This window comes from Sus scrofa, chromosome 6 (assembly GCF_000003025.6).
Source record: "Sus scrofa isolate TJ Tabasco breed Duroc chromosome 6, Sscrofa11.1, whole genome shotgun sequence".
In the NCBI taxonomy this organism is placed as follows: domain Eukaryota; kingdom Metazoa; phylum Chordata; class Mammalia; order Artiodactyla; family Suidae; genus Sus; species Sus scrofa.
The window spans coordinates 47,237,665-47,260,591 of NC_010448.4; the positions used below are offsets into that span (position 1 = coordinate 47,237,665).

At 53.6% G+C, this 22,927-nt stretch overlaps 2 protein-coding genes across 8 annotated transcripts in view; both read left to right on the forward strand.

Moving 5' to 3' along the window:
- KCNK6 (potassium two pore domain channel subfamily K member 6) lies at window positions 1–11,514 on the forward strand. The gene is made up of 3 exons (XM_003127105.4): window positions 1–1,373; window positions 6,934–7,329; window positions 7,469–11,514. The coding sequence occupies exons 1-3, from the start codon at window positions 506–508 to the stop codon at window positions 7,690–7,692; spliced, it is 1,488 nt and encodes a 495-aa protein (XP_003127153.2). The 5' UTR covers window positions 1–505; the 3' UTR covers window positions 7,693–11,514.
- The window catches only part of CATSPERG (cation channel sperm associated auxiliary subunit gamma), a 30,527-nt gene continuing 22,242 nt past the window's right edge, over window positions 14,643–22,927 (forward strand). For all 7 annotated transcript variants that reach the window (XR_002344641.1, XR_002344644.1, XR_002344643.1 and 4 more), the window contains exons 1-7: window positions 14,643–14,869; window positions 15,615–15,898; window positions 15,986–16,039; window positions 20,719–20,863; window positions 21,178–21,304; window positions 21,477–21,549; window positions 22,659–22,814. Coding sequence is in view for 1 of the 7 variants with exons in the window: in XM_021094341.1 (XP_020950000.1) it covers window positions 15,644–15,898; window positions 15,986–16,039; window positions 20,719–20,863; window positions 21,178–21,304; window positions 21,477–21,549; window positions 22,659–22,814 (810 nt within the window). In the remaining 6 variants the exon portion in view is untranslated. The remainder of the gene's footprint in view (window positions 14,870–15,614; window positions 15,899–15,985; window positions 16,040–20,718; window positions 20,864–21,177; window positions 21,305–21,476; window positions 21,550–22,658; window positions 22,815–22,927) is intronic.

Below are 22,927 nucleotides of genomic sequence, written 5' to 3' on the forward strand. Positions count from 1 at the left end.
CCTCCACCAGGCAGATGTGGTCAGGATTCTGGGCTGCCCTCCAGATGGCTGTCAGGGAAGGTGCTGAGTTACAGCCAGAGGAGGATGGGAGAAAAGTACAGGGGAAATGGAAGGAAAAAAATCCCCCTTAAGCAGAGGTATGTATCTATGGTTCTGCCAGGAAGAGACTCTGGCTCACTCCTATTCATCCCTTACGTCTCAGCTCAGGTATGTCCTTCTTGGTGAAGCTCTCTGGACCTCCCTAAGCTGGGTCAGTGCATCCGCTAGGCTCCTCCAGGCTCCACAGTGCTCTAGGCTCCCCCCTTGGAGCCCCTGTCACTCTGTCGCCCAGACCTTCCGGGCTGTCACTCTGTCGAAGTGCAAGGAGTCCCCTGAGGGCAGAGCCCTGGACAGTCTTGGTCACTGCCCTGTCCCCAGCATCACCCAAAGGACTGGGCACGAAGTGGGAGCTGAGCAAAGATTTGGTGAGTAGCTAAGGACCCCCACTCTCTCTGTAAGGGCCCAAATGACACCTGGTCCTGTAGTGTCCCCCTTTGTGAGCCAGACAGACGGCCCTTCCAGGCGGACTCAACCGCACTCCAGAACGCGCGACTTGGCGAATGGAACGTGGGCTGGATTTCGGTTTGTCGCCCTGTCCCCTCAGCCTGGCGCCTCGATGGGGCGCACAGTCTCGGCAGCCTTGCGCAGTGACCCCGAGGAGCTGGGGATCGACTCCTCAATCCGCGGGCGGGAAAAGGGTTCGGATTTTCTCCGGCCCTGGGAGCCGCGGCTCCGAGGAAAAAGCAAAAGGAGGAAAGGGAAGACGGGAAGAATTCCCCACCGCATCCGTGGGGTCTCCGGGGTCCGGGAGCACGGGGCTCCTCCCCCTGGGCGCTCACACCTGGCGGCGGGGCGTGCCTCAGTTTCCTCCACCCCCGCCCCTCCCCTTTCTGCTGTTCTTCCTCTTCGGGGCGCTGGTGGCCGCACCTCTAGCACTCCCGGAACTGAAGCTGGGCGCCGGGCCGTCGGGAGGCGGGGGCCACGTCAGCGGGGCGGCCCGGGGGTCTGCGCCATGCGGCGTGGCGCGCTCCTGGCCGGCGCCCTGGCGGCGTACATCGCGTACCTGGTGCTGGGCGCGCTGCTGGTGGCGCGGCTGGAGCAGCCGCACGAAGCCCGCCTCCGAGCCGAGCTGCAGACGCTACGCCAGCAGCTGCTGCGGCGCAGCCCCTGTGTGGCCGCCCCCGCCCTGGACGCCTTCGTGGAGCGGGTGCTGGCGGCCGGACGGCTGGGGCGCTCGGTGCTCGCCAACGCCTCCGGATCTGCCAACGCCTCGGACCCCGCCTGGGACTTCGCCTCGGCTCTCTTCTTCGCCAGCACGCTGGTCACCACCGTGGGTACGTGTACGCCGCCCCGAGCCCCCGGCCCACGAGGACCCGGGAACTCGGAGCTCTCCTCCGCCTCCCTGGGGACCCGGCGCCATCGCAAAATACCATTATCCTCAGGGATCATTCCCAATCCACTCTGAGCTCAGGAGCCTCTCCCCTCTCCCCCACGAGGTCCCGGGACCCACACTCTTTGGATCCTTAACTCTGGGGAGTCCCCATCCAAGCCTTTCCTCCCCGTAGGAAATGCCCCCGTTCCCTGGTGCATCAGGGCACACTCAGAGTACCTTCCAGGGGAGCATCTGGGACCCCATTCCTCTGCCATAACCCCCTTAGAGACTCAGGTCTGTCCAGTCCCCTCTGGGCCTGGGACGGTCCTCAAAGACCTGTGGGAACCTGGGACCCTCTGCCTGAAACTCTCAACCCCTCTGGACTGGGACCTCAGCAATGCCAGGACCTCTGCCCTTCTCTACAGCTCAGACCACTGTCCCCTGCAACATTGTCTCCTGACTCCCCAGATAGGTTCTCCTAGGATGCCCGTTGGGCAGCCTTACCCCAAGCTCCTCCTCACCCTGGTGCCCCAGTGAGGCTCTGAATCTCTGGACCCTCTGCCATCACTGCCAGTACAGATCCTTCAGCAAGGACCTGGGGTCCCCTACCCCTGGGGCCTAGACCACTCCCCAGCAAGAGACCCTGCCCTCCTATTGACCAAGTACCACCCCATCCTCATAGCCCCAAGCAGGTAGCCCCATCCTCCCCTGCAAGTAGCCCTGACTCCAGACACAGGACCCCACTTGACATCTCCCACTCCATCTTTTTATTTTGTTTTTTTGCTTTTTAGAGCTGCACTTGCAGCATGTGGAAGTTCCCAGGTTAGGGGTCGAATCAGAGCTGTAGCTGCCCGCCTACACCACAGCCACAGCAACGCAGGATCTGAGCCACATCTGCGACCTACACCACAGCTAACGGCAATGCCGGATCCTTAACCCACTGAGCAAGGCTAGGGATTGAACCCGCATCCTCATGGATGCTAGTCAGGTTCGTTAACCGCTGAGCCATGATGGGAACTCCCTGCCCCTCGATCTTGACATCACCTTTGTATTGGGGAGCCCTCAATGCAGGGTTTTCCTGCCAATAGGGATCCCCTTTTTCTCTCTGAGCTCGGGGCCTCCAGTTCAGCAGCCCCTGGCTGTGGATGTGTGAGAAAACCAGAGCACCCCTCCCCAGGAAGGACCACTGACTTTCCAACCGACTCCTCCAGTCTCCAGAATGGCTCCTGCAAAACCCCCTAGTATTTTCCAAACCAGGGATTCCCCATGAGGGCTTCTTTGTACCTGAGAACCCCTAGCTGAGACTCTCACTACTCTCTGGACCCTGTCACCCCTCAATAAGAGCCCCAGAACCACCTGGACCTCTTTCAGGGTCCCCAGTGCCCTCCGCAGGTCTTGTCCTTGAAAGCAGACTCCCCTTGCCCACCCCCCACACAGGATGCCAATCCGGGGACTCTGCCCTCTGGCCCTGTCTCCGCCACCCCTGCACTCCCTCCCGCTCTGAATTTCCCAAGAAATGGAACCTCCTGGGGACTTGGGACCCCTTCAGTCTCCTCCAGACCCACAGCTGGGACCTCTCTCTCCATCCCAACCCTGCCCCGGTCTGTTCTCTCCTCCGTCAAAGACGATCCAGGCTCTCCTCACCCCCAGACCCCTCCCCAGCATCCACTCAGGACCATTTTCCACCCTTGACACACTCAGCCAGGACCCGAGACTCCCCTCAGCATTGTCTGCCCCTGTCCTGTCCCCTCAGGCAGCTTTGGGCTCAGAAGCCCCCTCCACCTGAGGACCCCTCTTCCCAATCCCCTGTGTGATCCAGAAAACGCCCTCACTGGTGACTGCCCCCTTCTTCCTCTGGACTCAGGACCCCAGCTCCAAACCAGTATTCATTTCAAACCAGGACACTGGCCTCTGATTTCAGATCCCTGACTACCCAGATCCCCTTCTCTGGACCCCATAGTCTCAGCGGGACCTACGCCCCTGCCACCGCCACTCCCCCCTCCTCCCAGGGCTACTCAGGAAACCCCCCATCTCAGCACCCCGCAGACCTGGAAAATCCCTTTGCTGTCAGGCTCAGGCTCAGATGGACTTCCCACAGCCCTCCCCAGCCCCCAGACTTTGTTTCTGCCAGGACTTGGATGGGTGGGGAGAGGTGGCTGGGGCAGAGCTGGCCCAGGTTCCTAACTCCCCTTTGCTTTGTGCCCCATCGTGATTGTTGTGTGGACCCGCAAACCAAGGCCACGGGCAGCAGACTCTTCTCAGCCACTGGCTGGGCCTGTCTGACCAGTTCCCAGGCTTCGTGCTCCATTCCTCCCAGACCCTGGCTCCTGAGATGTTGTCCCAGGCAGGACAGATGAAGCCAAACCCAAGGCAGACGCAGCCTGGGTCCAGATCCCTGTCTAGCCACTGCTGATCTCTTGCACTGCGTGTCCTCCCTCATCTGTAAAATGGGATGATAACGCTCCCTAGTTCGTAGTAATAGTAATACCCGGGAGAGGACCTCATGGGTTTAAGCTGCCTCACAAGGCTGTTGTGCTGAATGAGTTAAAGCCCGTTACGTGATTACAGGAAGAAGGGAAATAGGCATCTTTTTAAGGACACTTTTTAAGGACACATTTCTGGCTCAGCAGAAATGAATCCAACTATTATCCTGAGACGCGGGTTCGATTCCTGGCCTCACTCAGTGGGTTAAGGATCTGGCTTTGCCTGAGCTGTGGTGTAGGTCGCAGACACGGCTCAGATCCCATATTGCTGTGGCTGTGGCTGTGGCTGGCAGCCATAGCTCTGATCTGACTCCTAGCCTGGGAACTTCTAAATGCCGCTGATGCAGCATAAAAAGCAAAAAAAAAAAAAAAAAAAGACACTTCTTGGAAGTTGCTTGCTTCTTTCATGTACACCTCATTGGCCATAATTATTCCACAGTCACACCTAGCTTAGCTGCAGCGGAGGAGGGAATGTCTTTATTCCAGGTGGCCACGTGGCCAACAAGAACTAGAATATCCTTTGTTCTTCCCTAGGGTTTTTTTTTGGGGGGGGTGGGGGTGGCAAAATACACCTAAAATAAAATTTACCTTCTTAACCATTTGTAAGTGGACCGTGCAGCAGTATAAAGCACATGCATATTGCTGTGCAACCATTACCACCATCCTTCTCCAGAACTCTTCTTATCTTGCTAAACTGAGTCTGTACCCTTATGTCTATATTAATTCCCCATTTGCCCCTCTCCACAGCCCCTGGCAAACCATCATTCTACTTTCTGTCTCTAAATACTGCATACAAATGGAATCACAGGATTTGTTTTGTGACTGGCTTTTATTTTTATTTTTATTTTTGCTTTTTAGGCTGAACATGTGGCATACAGAAGTTCCCAGGCTAGGGGTCAGATCAGAGCTGGAGCTCTCAGCTACACCACAGCCACAGCCACGCCGGATCCGAGCCACATCTCTGACCTACACCACAGCTCACGGCAACGCTGGTTCCTTAACCCACTGATCGAGGCCAGGGATCAAACCTGCATCCTCATGGTTACTAGTCAGGTTCATTACTGCCGAACCACAATGGGAATTCCTGTGACTGGCTTCTTTCACTTAGCATGATGTTCCCAAGGTCCATCCGTGTTGCAGCATGGGTGAGAATTTCCTCCCTAGAAAGGCTGAATAACATTCCATTGTTTGTGCTTACATTTTGTTGATCCATTCATCCATCCGTGGACAATTGGGTTGTTTCCACCATTTGGCATTGTGAGTAATGCTGCTATGAACATGGGTGTACAGGTACCTTTCCGTTCATTGGAGTATATAAAAGCCAGGGGAGGGAGCTCCCTGAGGGTCTAGTAGTTAGGATTTGGTGCTTTCACTGCTGCAGCCTGGGTTCAATCCCAGCCTGGGAACTGAGATTCCCCCATCAAGCCACTGCATCCTGTAGCCAAAAAAAGACAGGAAAGGAAGAAAGAAAGGGAGGGAAGGAGGAAGAGAGGGAGAAAACTAGGGTGGAAGCCAGGCTCAGGGGAGAGCCTGCTCCTATGTGCACTGTTTCCACACTTTCTTTTTTTTTTTTTCTTTTGTCTTTTTAGGGCTGCACCCATGGCATATGGAGGTTCCCAGGCTAGGGGTCGAATCGGAGCTGTAGCCGCCGGCCTGCACCAGAGCCACAGCAACGCCAATCCCAGATCCAAGCCTCGCCTGTGACCTACTCCACAGGTCACTGTAACGCCGGAACCCCAACCCTCTGAATAAGGCCAGGGATTGAACCCGCAACCTCATGGTTCCTAGTCGGATTCATTTCTGCTGTGCCACAACAGGAACTCCTGTTTCCACACTTTCTTACAGACTACAGGGCTTTGGGGCAAGACATTTTACTGTCAACATAAATCAATCCCCTTGGGAGTTCCATTGTGCTCAGTGGTAATGAACCCAACTAGTATCCTTGAGGATTTGGGATCGATCCCTGGCCCTGCTCAGTGGGTTAAGGATCCAGCATTGTCATGAGCTGTGGTGGAGGTTCCAGACGCTGCTTGGATCTGGCGTTGCTGTGGCTGTGGTGTAGGCTTGCTCCAATTTGACCCCTAGCCTGGGAACTTCCATATGCCACGATTATTGCAGCCCCAAAAAGAAAGCAAAAAAGGAAACAATAGAATGTGCTAGAAGGCATTAGGTGGTATGAAAACAAACCAAAAAGGAGTTGGGTAAGAGGATGTAACAATTTAAAGTGGTGAGGGAGGAGTTCCCATTATGGTGCAGTGGAAATGAATCCAACTAGTAATCATGAGGTTGTGGGTTCGATCCCTGGCCTCGCTCAGTGACTTAAGGATCCAGCATTCCTGTGAGCTGTGGTTAAGTCGCAGATCCTGCACTGCTGTGGCTGTGGTGTAGGCTGGCAGCTGTAGCGCCGATTCAACTCCTAGCCTGGGAACCTCCAAATGCCGGGGATTTGGCCCTAAAAAGCCAAAAAAAAAAAAAAAAAAAAAGTGGTGAGGGAAGGCCTTGCTGAGAAGGTGACATTTGAGCAAAGACCTGGGGAGGGGGGGTGGCATGTGCAAAGGCCCTGAGGTGAGAACATACTGCCCTGCTGGATTGTGTGGTGCCTCATGGGCCATGATAAGGACTTTATGTTTTACCTGAATGAGGTGGAGCCAAGGAGGGCTCTGAGCAGGGGAGAGATGTGACCTGACTCCCGTGGTCACAGGGTCCCTCTGGCTGCATCGGGGGAGAAGGGAGATGAGGGAGGAGGCTGCTGGGTAGACAGGATGGAGCGTAGGGTGGAGTGGAGTGGGGTGAGGTGGGTGGGTCTGGGATCTGTTTGAAGGCTGAGACCACACACGGAAAGTAGGTGTGAGTGACAAGGGACTCAAGGATTATACGAAGGCTCTTGGCCTGAGCAGTGGGAAGGGTGGTGGGGCCACCACCGGAGATGAGAGACTGGCGGGTGCGGGTTTGAGGGAGAAACTCATCCGGGGTTCAGGGTGGCCCCGGACCCCGGAGTGGATGGCCAGAGGGCAGAAGGATTTCCCCTCCCTCCCGCAGGCTACGGCTACACGACGCCGCTGACCGACTCGGGCAAGGCCTTCTCCATCGCCTTTGCGCTCCTGGGCGTGCCGGCCACCATGCTGCTGCTGACCGCCTCGGCCCAGCGCCTGTCGCAGCTGCTGACCCACGCACCCCTGTCCTGGCTGAGCCGGCGCTGGGGCTGCCCCCCCCGGCGGGCGGCCCGCTGGCACCTGGCCATCCTGCTGGGGGTCGTGGTGACCATCTGCTTCCTGGTGCCAGCCATAGTCTTTGCCCACCTCGAGGAGGCCTGGAGCTTCCTGGATGCCTTTTACTTCTGCTTCATCTCTCTGTCCACCATCGGCCTGGGTGACTATGTGCCTGGAGAGGCCCCTGGCCAGCCTTACCGGGCCCTTTACAAGGTGCTGGTCACAGGTGAGTGGGGTGACTGGCTGGGGACTGAGGGCCTGTCTCGGGGCGTGTAGGGTCACAGCCCCATCCCAGGGGGGCCTCTAGCCCCACAGCCTGCCCAAGGGGCCTGTGTCCACTCATTGCCCCTCTGCTCTCTCTGCAGCCTACCTCTTCCTGGGCCTGGTTGCCATGGTGCTCCTGCTGCAGACTTTCCACCACGTGTCTGACCTTCATGGCCTCACGGAGCTCATCCTGCTGCCGAAGCCGTGCCCAGCCAGCTTTGACCAGGATGAGGATGCTCGGGTGGACATTCTGGGCTGCCAGTCGGAGCCACACCGGCAGCTCACTGCCGGCTCGCACACTGACTACGCCTCCATCCCCAGGTAGCTGGGGCAGGTGCCAAGAGGGTGCATGGACCTGGCCTGCGGCTGTGGCACCCACGGGACTTGAATGGACAGACGGTCAGACTAGCCTGTCCTGGAGCATACGTGCCCATGTCCTGAGGCCCTGCCTCCACCGCCTGGGGCTCCTGCTGTGGCAGCGCTGCCTGGTTTTCCCCGCCCCTTCTCTCACCTCCCCACACACCCGGTGTCCCAGCTTCCTCTCCGTCTCTGTCTTTCCCCCTCACTCTGTCTCATCTCTTTGTTTCTCATTCTTTGACTTCCTGCGTCTGCCGCCCTCCCTCAGCCACTCATCATCTGCTGACTCCTCCGGGCTCTGGGCTCGGATTTCATTTCAGATGCTTGATGGGTCCCTCCGCATTGGGCAAGTGACTGCCCCTCTCTAGCCTTGATCTCCTCATCTGTCAAGGGGAAAGGATATATTCACTCATCCAAAACTCCCTCCTCTGTGCCAGCCTGTGCTGGGCCATGCTAGGGATGCGGTAGTGCCCCTCATGGCCTGGGCCCTGCTCTCCCTGGAAGGTGGACAGACCTGTCCCCACTCAGTGACAATCCACAATAGGCAGGACTCCGGGGGGGGAGGCAGAGTGGTCAGGGCTGGTGAGGAAGGCACAAGGGAATGTAGCCAGTCCAGCCTGGAAGGTCAGGGAGGGATTCCTGGAGGAAGGGGCAAGTGACCTCAGGCCTGAAATCCAAGCAGTAGTCTGGCGAAAGAGGTGTGCCGGACTCACTTTGCTCAAGGTAGGCCTGGGTGATGGATGCTTCCTCGGCAGCCTGGCAGGCAGGAAGCTGAGACAGGATCCCAGCCTGGATCCGAATGGCACGGAAGGCGCGGCTCTTACTTAGCAAGATACCATTGTAGTAACTGCTGTCCCTGTTTACCGAGGACTCGTTCTCTAATGTGCTTTGGGCTCTGGAGCCAGCCTGCCTGGGCTCTGATCCCAACTCAGCTGTGTCCTGCCTGGGTCCTTGGGCAGTACTTTGCCTCTGTGATTCTTAGTTTCCTCATCTATAAAACGGCAATAATAATAGTTACTTTGAAAGAGGTAGTTCCCATTGTGGCTCAGTGGGTTAAAGATCTGGCGTTGCTGTGAGCTGTGGTATAGGTCGCAGATGCAGCTCGGATCTGGCATTGCTGTGGCTGTGGGGTAGACCTGCAGCGGCAGCTCCAGTTTGACCCCTGGCCTGAGAACTTCCATATGCTGCAGGTGCAGCCCTAAAAAGCAAAGAAAAAAAAGAGATGCTTTCACAGAGACTGCCATGTTATTCTGTGCTGCTTTTTTTTTTTTTTTTTTTTTTTTTGCCAGGCCCTGTGCTGGGTGCTTTCCATATGAGGAAGATAATATTATCATCCCTTTGCAGAAATGAGAAAACTGAGGCAAAAGGAGGGGAGGGCCCTTGTCTTGGACACAGAGCTAGGAGGGGACTGATTTCTGTCTCCTCCTCACGCATCTGTCCCCTCCCCAGGTGGTACGATAGTAAGAGCACTTACTGCCTGTGGAGCTACCTACTGAGCTGCTACCTCTACCCAAGCCCTGCGGAGGTTCCAGAAGGGACAGGGCATTTGCGCCAGGCCTCCCTAGGCGATGAGTAGAGAAAGGGCATGGGGAGGCGTTCCAGGCAGCAGGACTGCGTGTGCAACGGCCTGGATGGCGGGAAGCATGCTGGACGTCACTTCTGGCAAGGAGCTCACTGTGACTGGAGCATAGGGTGAACGGGGGAGCGGGCTGGAGCAGGAGATATGGGTGCTTCTTAAATGTCCTTCAATGACCAGCTGGGGAACTTGGCCTCATTCTTGAGGGTACTAGAGAGCCACAGCAGGCTTTTGAGGAGAAACCCACAGCCCCATCCTGGGGGGCCTCTAGCCCCACAGCCTGTAAGGCAGAGTGGGCTTTAGCATCTGTGTGGGGGGGTACTCAGGCTGGGTGCCCAGGAGAGCTGGGGCAGGAACAAAGCTGGAGCCAGTGGGGCAGGGCCAAGGGGAGGGGAGGAGGGGTGGGAGGAGGGATGCTCAGGAGGCCCTGTTGGCAGGCCCTGGGTCTCACAGACTTGAGAGGGCCAAGGCCAGGGAAAGGTCTGAGGATGGTCGGCTGCCCCTGAGGTGGGGACCTGGGAGAAAGGAGAGATTTGAGGGGAGATGCAGAGGCTTGTTTGAAACATGGCAGCTGTGGAAAGGCTAAGGGGACATGCAGGAGAAGGTGTCAGGAGGTCACAGGACCCTCAGGGTGAGGGCTCGGGGGTGATTGAAACTGGAAACAGATGAGGAAGCTGAGGCCATGAGGGTGGGCCTGACAGCCCTAGGTGGGAGTGAGGAGAGAAGACCAGCCCTGAGAAATTAGCCTTAGGATATTTATATATTTATGTAAGGGAGGATTTGGGCTGCAAGTAGTAAAATCCTAACAGGCACTGGCTGAGACGATAGGATGGCTGTATATTGCACCTGACCAGAGTTGGGGAGGGCTCCAAGAGGGTCTTAAGGTCCCAAGTTTCTTCTCTCATCTGCTCTGTTACCCTCAGCTGAAGGCTTGGTTCCCATGCAGGCTCTCCCCATGGTCCCAAAGTGACTGCCATAGCTTCAGGCATCACAGACATGTTCATTTTTAGTGCAAGAAGAGGGGCGTCTCTTCCCACGGTGTCTCTTCGGATATAAGGAAACCTCTTCCCAGGGTGTCCCAGCAGACCTCCTCTTCCCATCTCCCTGGCCCAAAATTGGCTCACATGCACATTCTGAACCTATAATTGGCCAGAGTGATGATGTCACAGCGATGAACTTGGATTCCTCAGGACTCCCTCTGCTGCCACGGCCTGAGGCTGGAGCTAAGGTTTTAATTTGCAGGCTGGTGAATATGTGCACAAAATTGGGCTTCTATTAAAAAGGCAGAGATTTGGGAGAATGGGCGGACATCAATGAAATAATCAGCCAGGACCACAAGGTACAATTACAAAGGTTGGTCCCTACATAAGGGGTAGCTGGCTGGCAGAGTGGAAACAAATAGGGGTTGAAGTTTAAGGCTGAATATGTATGGCCAAAGGGACTTCTTTTCCTAATTAACATGACAGCCCCACATGGTAAGCAGTGACCCTTCAACTACTTCTCTTGCACCACAGAGAAGAGCTTACAAAGGAGACAGAAAAGGAATTTTAGAGAGACATAGGAAAACCAGGAGGGTGGAGAGTATTGGTAAGAGGGGAGAGAATTTTAAGGGGGGAGAAGTCAATATTTTCAAATGATGCGAAAAAGCCACAAAAAATTATTTTACTTAGAGTGATTAAAAACACTTACATAGGATTTTCTATGAGCCAGATCCTATTCGGAGTCCTTGATGCATGAGAATTTATTTAACTCTCTCAGCAACTCTGTGAGTCGGGTACTTATTCCATATTGCAGAGGAAAGGCGGCCCGGAGAGGTTAAGTATCTTACCCAGGGAGGGCAAAATTGGGATCTGGACAAGGTTTTGTTTGGTCACCTTGTCCCACGGAGACTCAGAAACACCCACTGTCTAGCTCTTCTCTCAGCCTCTCAGCCTTCCTGGCTCCTCTGCACGGTCATTGCCATTTTTGACCCTGATGCTAAAATCAGCAGTTTGCTGGAGAGGCAGTTGCTTGAAGGAAGTGCCTGTGTGATCTGGCTTCTGCTCTTCACCACTTCTCCTTCCAAATTCCTCTAGAAAAAGAAACCAGGCCATGCTTAGTTCAAGATATAAGAGAGAGAGAGAAAGAGAAGTAGAGGGAAAGAAGGAAAGAAAGAAAAAAAGAAAGAAAGAAAGAAAGAAAGAAAGAAAGAAAGAAAGAAAGAAAGAAAGAAGGGAGGGAGGGAGGGAGGGAGGGAGGAAGAGAGTTTTCTTGTGGCACAGCTAGTTAAGGATCCAATGTTGTCACTTGCAGCAGCTTGGGTCACTGCTTCTCAGGGGTTCAAGCCCTGGCCCAGGAACTTCCACATGCCGTAAGCACAACCAAAAATCCCCCCAAACAAACAAAAAAACAATGTGTGCTAAAAAAATTGAAAAAGTACAAAAGATTGTACAGGGGGAAGCGTTTCTCCCCTACTCAGCTGTGTGGATGGATTTCTCAGGTCTCCTTCTGGGCGTGGACCAGCAATATACATGTGTGTGTATGTATGTCATTAATTTTTTTCTTTCACTCTACATAAGTGGTACCTAGGACGGGGAGGTGGTTATAATCAGAGACTCTGGAGGCAAAGCCCCTGGGTATAAATCAACTGTCACCCTCAAGCTCTGTGGTTTTTGAGCAAGTTGATTTCACCTCTCTTCCTTCCTAAGTTTGCCAATCTGTGAAATGGGATGATAACAGCATCTACCTCATGGACTTGTTAGATAATTAAGCAATTTGATCTCCATAAAGCTCTTAGAACAGTGTCTGGTTCTCCATAAAATGTTGGCTAATGGTTATTCTCATTTCTGCACCTTGCTTTTTCATATTACATAGTTCATAATATGCATATAACTTTTCTAACATTCTCTTCTGTACTTTGCTTTTTTTCACCAACCCAGTGTAATTCAGAGATCATTCCAGAGGCATATGAATAGGTGTCATATATATATTTTTTTATTTTATTTTCTTTATTATTTTTTTTTTTGGTCTTTTTTCTATTTCTTTGGGCCTCACCCACGGCATATGGAGGTTCCCAGGCTAGGGGTCGAATCGGAGCTGTAGCTGCTGGCCTACACCAGAGCCACAGCAACGCGGGATCCGAGCCGCGTTGACCTACACCACAGCTCACGGCAACACCGGATCGTTAACCCACTGAGCAAGGGCAGGGACCGAACCCGCAACCTCATGGTTCCTAGTCAGATTCGTTAACCACTGCGTCACGACGGGAACTCCTATATATATTTTTTAAATGTCTGCAGTGCCTTCTCTGGGACACATCCCATAAGTTATTTCTATGTTTTATTCATGGATATGCGGGTGGCATGAATCATCACAGTAATAGAGGCACATCCCCCTGGTGGGGCTACATGCAGAATTGGGGGATGTTTGTCATGAGGAGACCCCAGTCTCTGCCTCTGTGGGTCTAGAAGGGCTCATATTCACAGCTGAGATTTCTTCTCTCAGATGAAGTTACCCTCCCTGGTCTGGGGAGGTGGGGAGTGCTGGGACTGGGGAGACTTCCACCAGCTCTTCATTTTCAAAGAACGTCTGTTCTGGGCTGTGTTGCCCTGAGTTGGAAACTTTACATCAGATGATGCTGATACTGATGGTCTGGGGATAACACCTTATGAACCAGTGCTCCAAAGCCTTCCATGCCTGTGATGCAGTGGGAAACAAAGATGCATTCCCTGACATCATGGCCTAGAGTGGTCAGGGGAAGGATGGGGGCCACTCAGGTATCACAGACAAGACCTGAAGGAAGGAAAATGGTCAGCAGGGGATAAAGTAGGAAATAGTATCCCAGAGAGTGTTATAGTTTGGACACAGTCTGGAGGAGAGCGAGCACCCCTGCTCAAGGACATTCAAGTTGCTCTGTGTGACTAGGCTTTGGACTACAGAGGGAGAAAAGAGATGAGCAGGACAGGAAGGACAACAGGGATGGGATCGTACAGGGCTCTGGAAAGCAAGCGAGTTTGGGTGTTTCCCTGGGGTCCTGGGGTGGCATGGAAAGCTTTAGAGCATTGGTTCATAAGGTGTTGTCCCCAGACCATCAGTATCAGCATCACCTGATGCAATTCTCCAGCCCCATCTCAGACTTACTGAATCAAAAATCCTGGAGATGGAGCCCAAAAATCTGTTTCAGCAAGTCCTTTAAGGCACATTAAAGTTGGAAAATCATGGGTTTTTAGAGTAAAGTCAGCTTTGCAGATCATCAAAAAGTCATGGTCTGGAGTTCCCCTTGTGGTTCAGCAGGTTAAGAACCCCACATGAGGATGTGGGTTTGATCCGTAGTCTCACTCAGTGGGTTAAGGAGCCAGCATTGCTACAAGCTGCTGTGTAGTTTGCATATGTGGCTCAGATCTGGCGTTGCTGTGGCTGTGGAGTAGCCGGGAGATGTAGCTCCAATTCGACCCCTAGCCTGGGAACTTCCACATGCTGTGGGTGAAGCCATTAAAAGGAAAAAAAAAAAAAAAAAAGGCATGATCTGAGTCTGTTAGGCATCAGAATACCAATGAAAACTAACTCATTGAATATTTATTTGTGCCAGGCATTCTTCATGTGTTAGCTTATTGACTTCCCAAAACAACTCTATGAGATGGCTGCCCTGTTCTGTAGAGGAAGAAGTTAAGCCGCAGGCGATCAATTCCCACATGGAGACCAAACTTTTTTTTCACTAGAATTGTGATATTAAAATCTGATTGAGTAGAAGGATGAGTAGGCCAGAACCACCAATAGGAACTCCTTGAAGACCTTCCTATCACAAACTTCGTCTCTAGCACCCTCTGCCGTTCAGGCCCCAAATGGGTGTGGAGCACCGCGCTGACTCTGTTCCCAAGCTGTAGGCGCTAGTTGGGATGCGCGTTACCATGGATACCGGCAAGCGGGGGAGAAGTTTCCTCGAGAAAGGCGGAAGTGGGTTGTAGAAGTGCTGTCGGCCATTTTGAGACCGGGCAAGAGGGGGCGGGACTGGAGCGGCGGAGAGACGGTTGACCGGTTTTAACCTAGTGACTGGTACCACGGGGCGGGGAGAAGGGGGTGGTGCCTGGTGCCATCCCCGGGAGGGATGCGGGGGGCGGGGGCGGGGTTAAGAAGGGGAGGGAAGGGGAGGAGGGAGGCGAGGAAGGAAAAGGCTGGGGAAAATTTGGAGCGCGGAGGGACTGGGCACAGTAGGGGCGGGGCAGAGGAAGAGCGGGGCAAGGCTAAGAAGCTGGGTGATGAATAGGGGCGGGGCTCGGAGAGGCGGAGCGTAGAGCCGCGAATTGTCCAGGGCATGGAAAGGAGTGGTGAGAAGAAGGGGTGGGGCCAAAAGGTGTCGCGGTTCGGGAGGAAAGTGAAGACAGAGAAAGTACTGACGCACAGGGTAGCGCCGGCAAGGAATGAGGAGACAGTGCAGGGCGAGGAGAGGGTGCGGAGCGAAGGGAAGACCAGTGGCGAGAAGAGTTCCCAAGGCAAAGAAACTGTATCTAAGGAGAAGGGGCGGGGCCACATGAGGGGGCGTGGCGAGGAGCAGGCTCGGGAAGAACAGCTCTCCCAGGAGGGAGAAGGACAGGTCGATAAAGGGCAAAAGCAGAGCGGGGAGCAAGAAACAGCCGAGAAACAGGGGAAGGTGCGGGGCGTGGGGCGGGTCCGGGAACAGGATCCGGAGAGGGACAGATCTAGAGCCAGGGCCCGGTACGTGGGCAGAGCCCGAGCACGTGCGCGGAGAAAGGGGCGGTGCGAAGAGAAGGGATGGGGCGGGGCAATAAGCAGGGTCGGAGCCAGGTACAGAGGGACTGGGGAAAATAGTTGTGGGGCAGTTAAATCGAGAAACAGAATCCGAGACGGAGTGAGGAGTAGGGGTGGGAGGCAGAGCAGGGGCAGAGCAAAGAAGGGTGGGGCAAGGTTAAGGGGTGAGAGGAGAAATCGGGGAGAAACCAGGGGCAGAGGCGTTGCCAGGAGCAACAGTAGGGGCGGGACCGGGAGTAGTAGCAGAGGTGGTGTCCGGAATTGCAATACTGGCAGGGCCTGGGGCACCGCCTGGGGTAGGGCCGTGGTCTGGAGCAGAAGTGGAGCCAGGAGCAAGAGTAGGGGTGGAGCCGGTAGCACTAGCAGGAGCGAAGCTAGAAGCAAGAACTGGAGCGGAGCTGGGAGCAAGAGTAGGGGTGTAGTTAGGAGCAAGAACAGGGGTGGGGCCAGAAGTCTGAGCAGGGACGGGGCCGGGGGTCCGGTGGGGGCCAGGCGCAGGAGCTAGGCGGGATCTCAGACGGCACCTACCAAGAGTTGTATTGCCGGCTGGTGACCTCCGCATTTTCCAGGTTGAAGCCACGTTGCCCACTGCCCCAACATGTCCCCTGCTGGCCCTGCGTGGCCGAGACTCCGAGTCCTGCGGGCGCTGTGGGCACTTCTGGTGGTGCTATTGGCACCATGGAGGTTGTGGGCGATAAAGGATACCCTGGAGTGCACCTGGCAGGTTGTCCTGAACAACTTTGAAACAGTAGGCAAGAACCACGCAAGCGATCGTTTTTTCAATCAAGAGCCCCTGGACACAGTGGACGAAGTGTTCAGCCTGCTGGTGGATGCACCCATCGACCCGGACGAGGTGAGGGGACTGGGGTCTGGAGAACGGGAGAGGTCCTGGACAGGCACCTCACTGGGCTCCAGACATTTGCCCAGCTTATCCTTGCAGAGATACCTGGGCTTTCCTTACTTCCTGAAGATCAACTACTCCTGCAGAGGAGAGGTGAGTGGGTGCAGCGGGGGTGGGCTCATTCTGTTCAGGCCTGTTTCTCCATCTCTAACATTTGAATAGCAGGGACCTTAAATATTCACAAAGATTCCTGTTATCCCACCAAGCACATGGTTGGTGCTCTATTAAAAAATAGAGGTATAGGAGTTCCCCTTGTGGCTCAGCGGTAACGAACCCGTCTGGTATCCATGAGGATGCGGGTTCAATCCCTGGCCTTGCTCAGTGGGTTAAGGATCTGGTGTTGCTGTGAGCTGAAGTGTAGGTTGCAGACGAAGCCGGGATTTTATGTGGCTGTGGCTGTGGTGTAGCCTGGCAGCTGCAGCTCTGATTCAACCCCTGGCCTGGGATCTTCCGGGTGTCACTGGTGCGGCCCTAAAAAGACATTATGTGTGTGTGTGTATACATGAGAGATTTCAGATAGCATAAAACTTACCATTTTAAAGTATACAATTCAATAACATTTAGTGTATTCACAAAGGTGTGCAACCATCACCGCTATCTTGTTCCAGAACATTTTCATCACCTCAAAAGGAAACACTGTACCCCCATCCCTCCAGCCCTGGAGACCACTAATCTACTTTCTGCCCCTGTAAATTTGTTTATTCTGGACATTTCATATAAATGGAATCATATGGAAGAAGCCTCCGGTTTCTTAGCATGTTCTCAAAGCTATGCTACAGCATGGATCAGTATTTCCTTCTTAGGCTTGAGTAGTATTCAGTTGTATGAATGTGCTGCATTTTGCTTATTCCTTCATTAATGGATGGACATTTGGGTTATTACCCATTTAGGGAGGGCTATTATGAACATGTTTTTGTGTAAACATGTTTTGACTTCCCTTCAGTATATACCTAAGAAAGGAATGACTGGGTCATATGTTAACCCTGTTTCACTTCTGAGGACCTGCTGTGCAGGCTTTCACATTCCCATCGACAGTGAGAGCCTTCCAGTTTCTCTCCATCCTCATCAGCACCTGTTATTGTCCATCTTTTTGACAGTAGCCATCTAGTATGTGTGAAGGGGTATCTCAATGTGGTTTTGATTAGCATTTGCCTCATAACTAATGATGCTGAACATATTTTCATATGTTCATTGCCCATTTATCTGTCTTTGGAGAAATGTCTATTCAAATCCTTTGCCCATTTCAATGTTGCATTGTAAAATCTCTTTTTATATACTGGATACTAGTTTATAAAGTAGTTCCTTATAAGATATACAAATTGTAAATTTTTTTGTGTGTTCCATACTGCGGCATATGGAGGTTCCCAGGCTAGAGGTAGAATCAGAGCTACAACTGCTGGTCTATGCCACAGCCACAGCAACGCCAGATCCTTAACCCACTGAGCGAGGCCAGGGATCAAACCCACAACCTCATGGTTCCTAGTCAGATTCGTTTCCGCTGCGCCACGACAGGAACTTCCCTTTTTATGTTCTCGATGATGTTCTTTAAAGCACAAAAGTGTTATGTTTATTGAGATATAATTCACATATCATACAACAGCTCCAAAGTTTTAAATTTTTTTCTTTTTGGGGCCACACCCACGGTATATGGAGGTTCCCAGACTAGGGGTCAAATTGGAGCTACAGCTGCCAGCCTACACCACAGCCATTTTATGACTTCATTTTATGAAGTGGGCATGATCACCGTTGTACCCTTGCTACCCCCACAGCAACGCCAGATCCTTCATCCACTGAGTGAGGCTAGGGGTCAAACCCACATCCTCATGGATCCTAGTCAGGTGCGTTAACCACTGAGCCATGAGGGGAACTCCCAAAGTTTTAAATTTTGATTAAGTCAAATTATTTTTTTTTCACTTAGTGCTTGTGCCTTTGGTAGTATCTAAGAAGGCTTTGCCTAACCAGAAGTCCCAAAGATTTACTCCTATGTTTTCTTCTAGAGATTTTTTTGGTTTTAGCTCTTGTATTTAGGTCTTTGATCTATTTTGCGTTAGTTTTTGTATGTGGTGTGAGGTAGGGGTCCAACTTTTACATGTGAATATCCGGTTATGCCGATACCATTTGTTGGAAAGATTATTCTTTCCTCATTGAATTGTCTTGGCATCCTTGTCAAAAATCAATTGACCATAAATATAAGGGTTTATTTCTGGGTGTAATTCGATTCCATTGTTCTGTATGTCTGTCCACATGCCAGTACCACACAGTCTTGATCACTGTGGCCTTATATTAAGTTTTCAAATTGGGAAGTTTGTAATCCTCCAACTTTGTTCTTCTTTTTCAAGATTGTTTTGGCTCAAGTAAGCTTTCTGAGGACAGTTGAATGTTGTGGTGTAGAGCTGAAGTGCTGGAGGCTGCACACCCGGGTTGGAATCTGCAGTGGACTGACATTTACTGGGAGGAAGTGTATAGCATGTTAGCAAATCCTTTGGGCTCTGGAGCCAGGCTGCCTGGTTGCAAATCCCAGCTCTGCTACAGAAGAGCTTTGTCATCTCAGGCAAGCTGCTTAACTTCTCTGGACCGAAGTTTCCTCACCTTTAGCAAGGATACAACGGTGATCATACTCACTTGATAAAATGACGAAATATGGGTGAAGCACTTAGCACAGGGTCGGGTTCATAGACAGGGCTCAGCAAATGCTAGCAACAGGTTTCTAAAGTGTGACCCATGGCCAAGGGTTTATTCCATGAACCTTCTCTCCTTATCTGTGAAAGTGTGATAATAGCTCCTTTATCTCTTCATGTAACACCTGTTCTGAGTCAGATCTTTTTTTTTTTTAAATTTAAGAGATGGAGTGGGGGAATTCCTATTGTGGCTCAGTGGGTTAAGAACCTGACTAGTGGAGTTCCTGTCGTGGCGCAGCGGAAATGAATCTGACTAGGAACCATGAGGTTGTGGTTTGATTGGCCTCACTCAGTGGGTTAAGGATCTGGTGTTGCCATGAGCTGTGGTGTTGGTCGCAGACGTGGCTCAGATCCTGCGTTGCTGTGGCTCTGGCATAGGCTGGCAGCTGTAGCTTCAATTCGACCCCTAGCCTGGGAACCTCCATATGCCGAGGGTGAGGCCCTAAAAAGCAAAAAAAAAAAAAAAAAAAGCAAAAAGAAAAGATCCTCACTAGTATCCATGAGGATGTGGGCTCAATTCCTGGCCTCGCTCAGTGCTCAGTGGGTTAAGGATCCAGCATTGCCATGAGCTGTGGCGTAGGTCGCAGACATGGCTCAAATCTGGTGTTGCTATGACCGCAGTGTACAATCAATAAATGCATAAATACATGAATACATAAATTTAAAAAATGTGGAGGTAGTACAATGATAAACAGCATGACCAGGTTTTTCTTCTGGATTCAGCCCACCAGGGAAGCAGATGATCAGCAAGTAAAGACATAAAATAACGTATTAGGGTATTCGGTGTAAAGAAGAAAATAAAATGAGGTGACATATTAGGAAGGAGGGAGTTAGCAGGGTGGTTGGGGAAGGTCTCCGAAGAGCTTGAGCAGAGACTCAAGTGATGAAAAGAGACGCCCTTGAGGAGAACTGAGGAAAGCATTTAGCCTGAGGGAGCAGCCAGCACCTCAGCTCTGAGTGAGTGAGTGTGTGTGTGTGTGTGTAGGGACAGTCAGAGGAAAGACTAAGGACCTTTCACTCCGAGTAAAGTGGAGCCACCAAGAAGGTTCTGAGCCGAGAAGAGCCCTCCTGCTGTGGGGTGGGGGCAGGGTGGGAGCAGGACGCAGGGCTGGGGCTGATCCTCGGTCCGGCAGGAGTGGAGGGTGGACAGGACCAGGGCGGTTGTGGTCCCTGCTGTCCTGACAGGGGGCTGGTCCCCGCCCCACCAGCGCTTGCTGCCCTGGGATTGGAAACCTGGAGGCAGGGCTGGGCCGGGTGTAGTGGGCAGGATTGAAAGGGCCTTGGCCGTGGCACTCCTTTGGATGAATTCCAGCGCTAAGGGGTCAGACCCCTTCCATCCCTCTTCCAGGTCCCAGAGCCCACCCCCACGGCCCTACCACAACCGGCGGCTTGCATACAGGTGTCTCCCGAGGAGGCCTCCAAGCCGTTGCTTCGGCTGCTCTGTACCCTAGTCCCCCTGTCTCCCTCCTTCTGTCTCCACTCGAAGCGCCCCTGTTTCCTTGTTAGCCCAGCTGGGATCCGGGCATCTCTGGGAGGCTGTCCCCGGTCACCGGTCACCCTCTTCCCCAGTTCCTTTCTGTGTAACTGCCCCATCCCACACTCACCCTGGGCCCCAGTCCCCAGCCCCCAAACCTGGCTATTCTCTGCCTGCTGGAGGCGGCAGAGAGTAATTTCTGCGGGGGGCGGGGGTGGGTGTGAAGAGGGGCGGAGCATGTGTAGAAGCCTCTAGAGCGGGACTTGGAATCCCTGAAGTCAAGGACAGGGCTGCCAGCAGCGCTGGGAGCCAGGCACGCCCACTTGCACGTTTTTGCTTGTCCCATGCTGTCCTTCCCTTACCTCCAGATTCCTTCTGAGGACCTTGCGCCAGACTCTCCTCCTCCAGGAAGACCTCCTGACTCCCTCCACACGTCTGTCCCTCTCCTAGCCTGGCCCATCCCCGACCCCAGTCTTATCCCCAGGTGTTCTCTGCCCTCCCGGTGGTGGAGTCTGTTCTCCTGACCCAGCCCGGGAAGGCAGGCTCGTAAAGGCAGGGTCAAGGCAGGGGGACCCCCAGGCTCTCTTAAGGACATGCCAGTGGGGTCATCTCCTCCCCAGTCATCTGAGGCCCTGGTCCGCAAAGGCCACCTGACGGGGCTGAAGCCCGTGGTGCTGGTCACCTTCCAGTCCCCAGTCAACTTCCATCACTGGAAGATAGAGCAGCTGCAGATCCAGATGGAGGCAGCCCCCTTCCGCAGCAGAGGTGGGCCTGGGGTGGGGTGGGGGTGTGTGCTCCTGGAGGTGTCCCAGCCTGGTGAGGGGGTGGGGGCCTTGCTGAAGGCCTTAGAGGGGTTCGTGACCTCGAGGGGAGGCTGGGGTCATCAGAGGGGCCCATGACCTGGTGGGGCGTGGGGGTTGTTAGGGGCCTCACAGGGTGCGGGGAGACCTCTGCAGATTCCACGGCCTAAATGGGGCCACACAGAGACCCCGGTAGGATCCCTGGCTGAGAGAGGGCCTGTGGCCTGGAGGGGGCGCTGGGAGGGCCCAGCAGCCTCAGTGCCGCCCGGCTACCCGCAGAGTGGTGTAACGCCGAGGAGCTGTGCATCATGAGCTGGTACATGCCCATGCCCATCAAGAATGGCAGCGTGGTCATGCGTGTGGACGTCAGCAGCAATGGCCTGGGGCCCTTCATCCCCAATAAAAGGTGCCTTTTCCCAAGGCCGGGGCAGGAGGGGAGACTCTAGGGGGGACTTCCTAATCCCTGGATCCCCAACAAAGACAGGAAGAGCCCAAAGGGAGGGAGCAGGGCAGGGAGGTGGCCATGAGCGCTGGCAGAAGCAGCAACCCTCCCCTGTGCAGCCCACACCTCCCACCAGGTTTCAGGTGAACATCAACGGCTTCCTGGAGAGACAGCGAGACAACAGCCTCCAGTTCACTGTGGGAAATGAGGTGAGGGGCCCAGATGGTGGGGAGGGTTGACAATGTGGCTAAAGACCGTGAGCCCGGGCCCTGATTCCTTCCCAGACAAGTGGCAGAGCACTTACTATGCACTGGTCCTGGGCCACATGGTCTGCCGAATGGACTGTCGCATTAGGTCTTGACAGTGACCCGTGAGGGAAGGTACTCTCACATACCCATTTTAAAGAGGAGAAAACTGAGGCCCCAAAGGGATGGAGCCATTTGCCCACAGTCTCTTGGCATCTACATATGGAACAAGACTTGAAATTTGTCTGACTTCTACACCCATATTATTTATTCTTCTTCTTATTTATTATAGTTTTTTTTAATGTGTTAAAATATAGTTGAAGAGTTCCAGCTGTGGCTCAGAGGGTTAAGAACCTGCCATAATATCCATGAGGATGTAGGTTCAATCCCTGGCCTCACTCAGTGGCTTAAAGATCACGGCATAGGTCACAGATGCAGCTCAGATCCAGTGTGGCTGTGGCTGTGGCTGTGGCAGAGGCCAGCGGCTGCAGCTCTGATTTGACCCCTAGCCTGGGAACCTCCATGTGCTGCAGGTATGGCAATAAAAAGAAAAAAAATACAGTTGAGTATACCCATATTCTTCTTCTTTTTTTTTTTTTTTGTCTTTTTAGGGCTGCACCCTCAGCACATGGAGGTTCCCAGGCTAGGGGTCCAATTGGAGCTGTAGCTGCCGGGCTACACCACAGCCACAGCAACGCGGGATCTGAGCCACATCTGCTGCCTACACCACAGCTCAAGGCAATGCCAGCTCCTTAACCCACTGAATGAGACTGGGGATCAAACCTGCAACCTCATGGTTCCTAGTTGAATTTGTTTCTGCTGTTCCAAGACGGGAACTCCAGAAAAGCATTTCATGCACAGAGAACTGCCAGTGCAAAGGCTCTGAGAAGCAGCGAGCAGGTGGGAGAGAGTGGTCCGGGGGAGAGGGGTGGGGATGAGATCAGAGAGGCGAGGGGCACCGATAGTGTGGGGCCTGGTGGATCAGCGCACATCCTTTGGCTTTTACCCTAAATGAGAGGGAACCGTGGGAGGCGAGGCAGGTGCTGAGCAGCACTCCCGGCCTTGTGCTGCAGCTCTTCGATCTGATACCCCGGTACTTCGTGAACGTCCCGTCGAGGCCCCTGTGGTACACGGTGGACCAGGCCCCTGTGCTCATCCTGGGCGGCATCCCTGAGGAGAAGGCCATCCTGCTGACCGACACGAACTTCGAGGACTTCTTTCTCGTGGAGGTGAGCGATGCCCGGCGGATGGTGGGTGGGGGCCTCTTGAAGGGACCTGGGTCTCAGCTCCTAAAATGAGGTGGGGCCGGGGGCCTCAGAAGGGCTCCCCAAAGGCCTGCCAT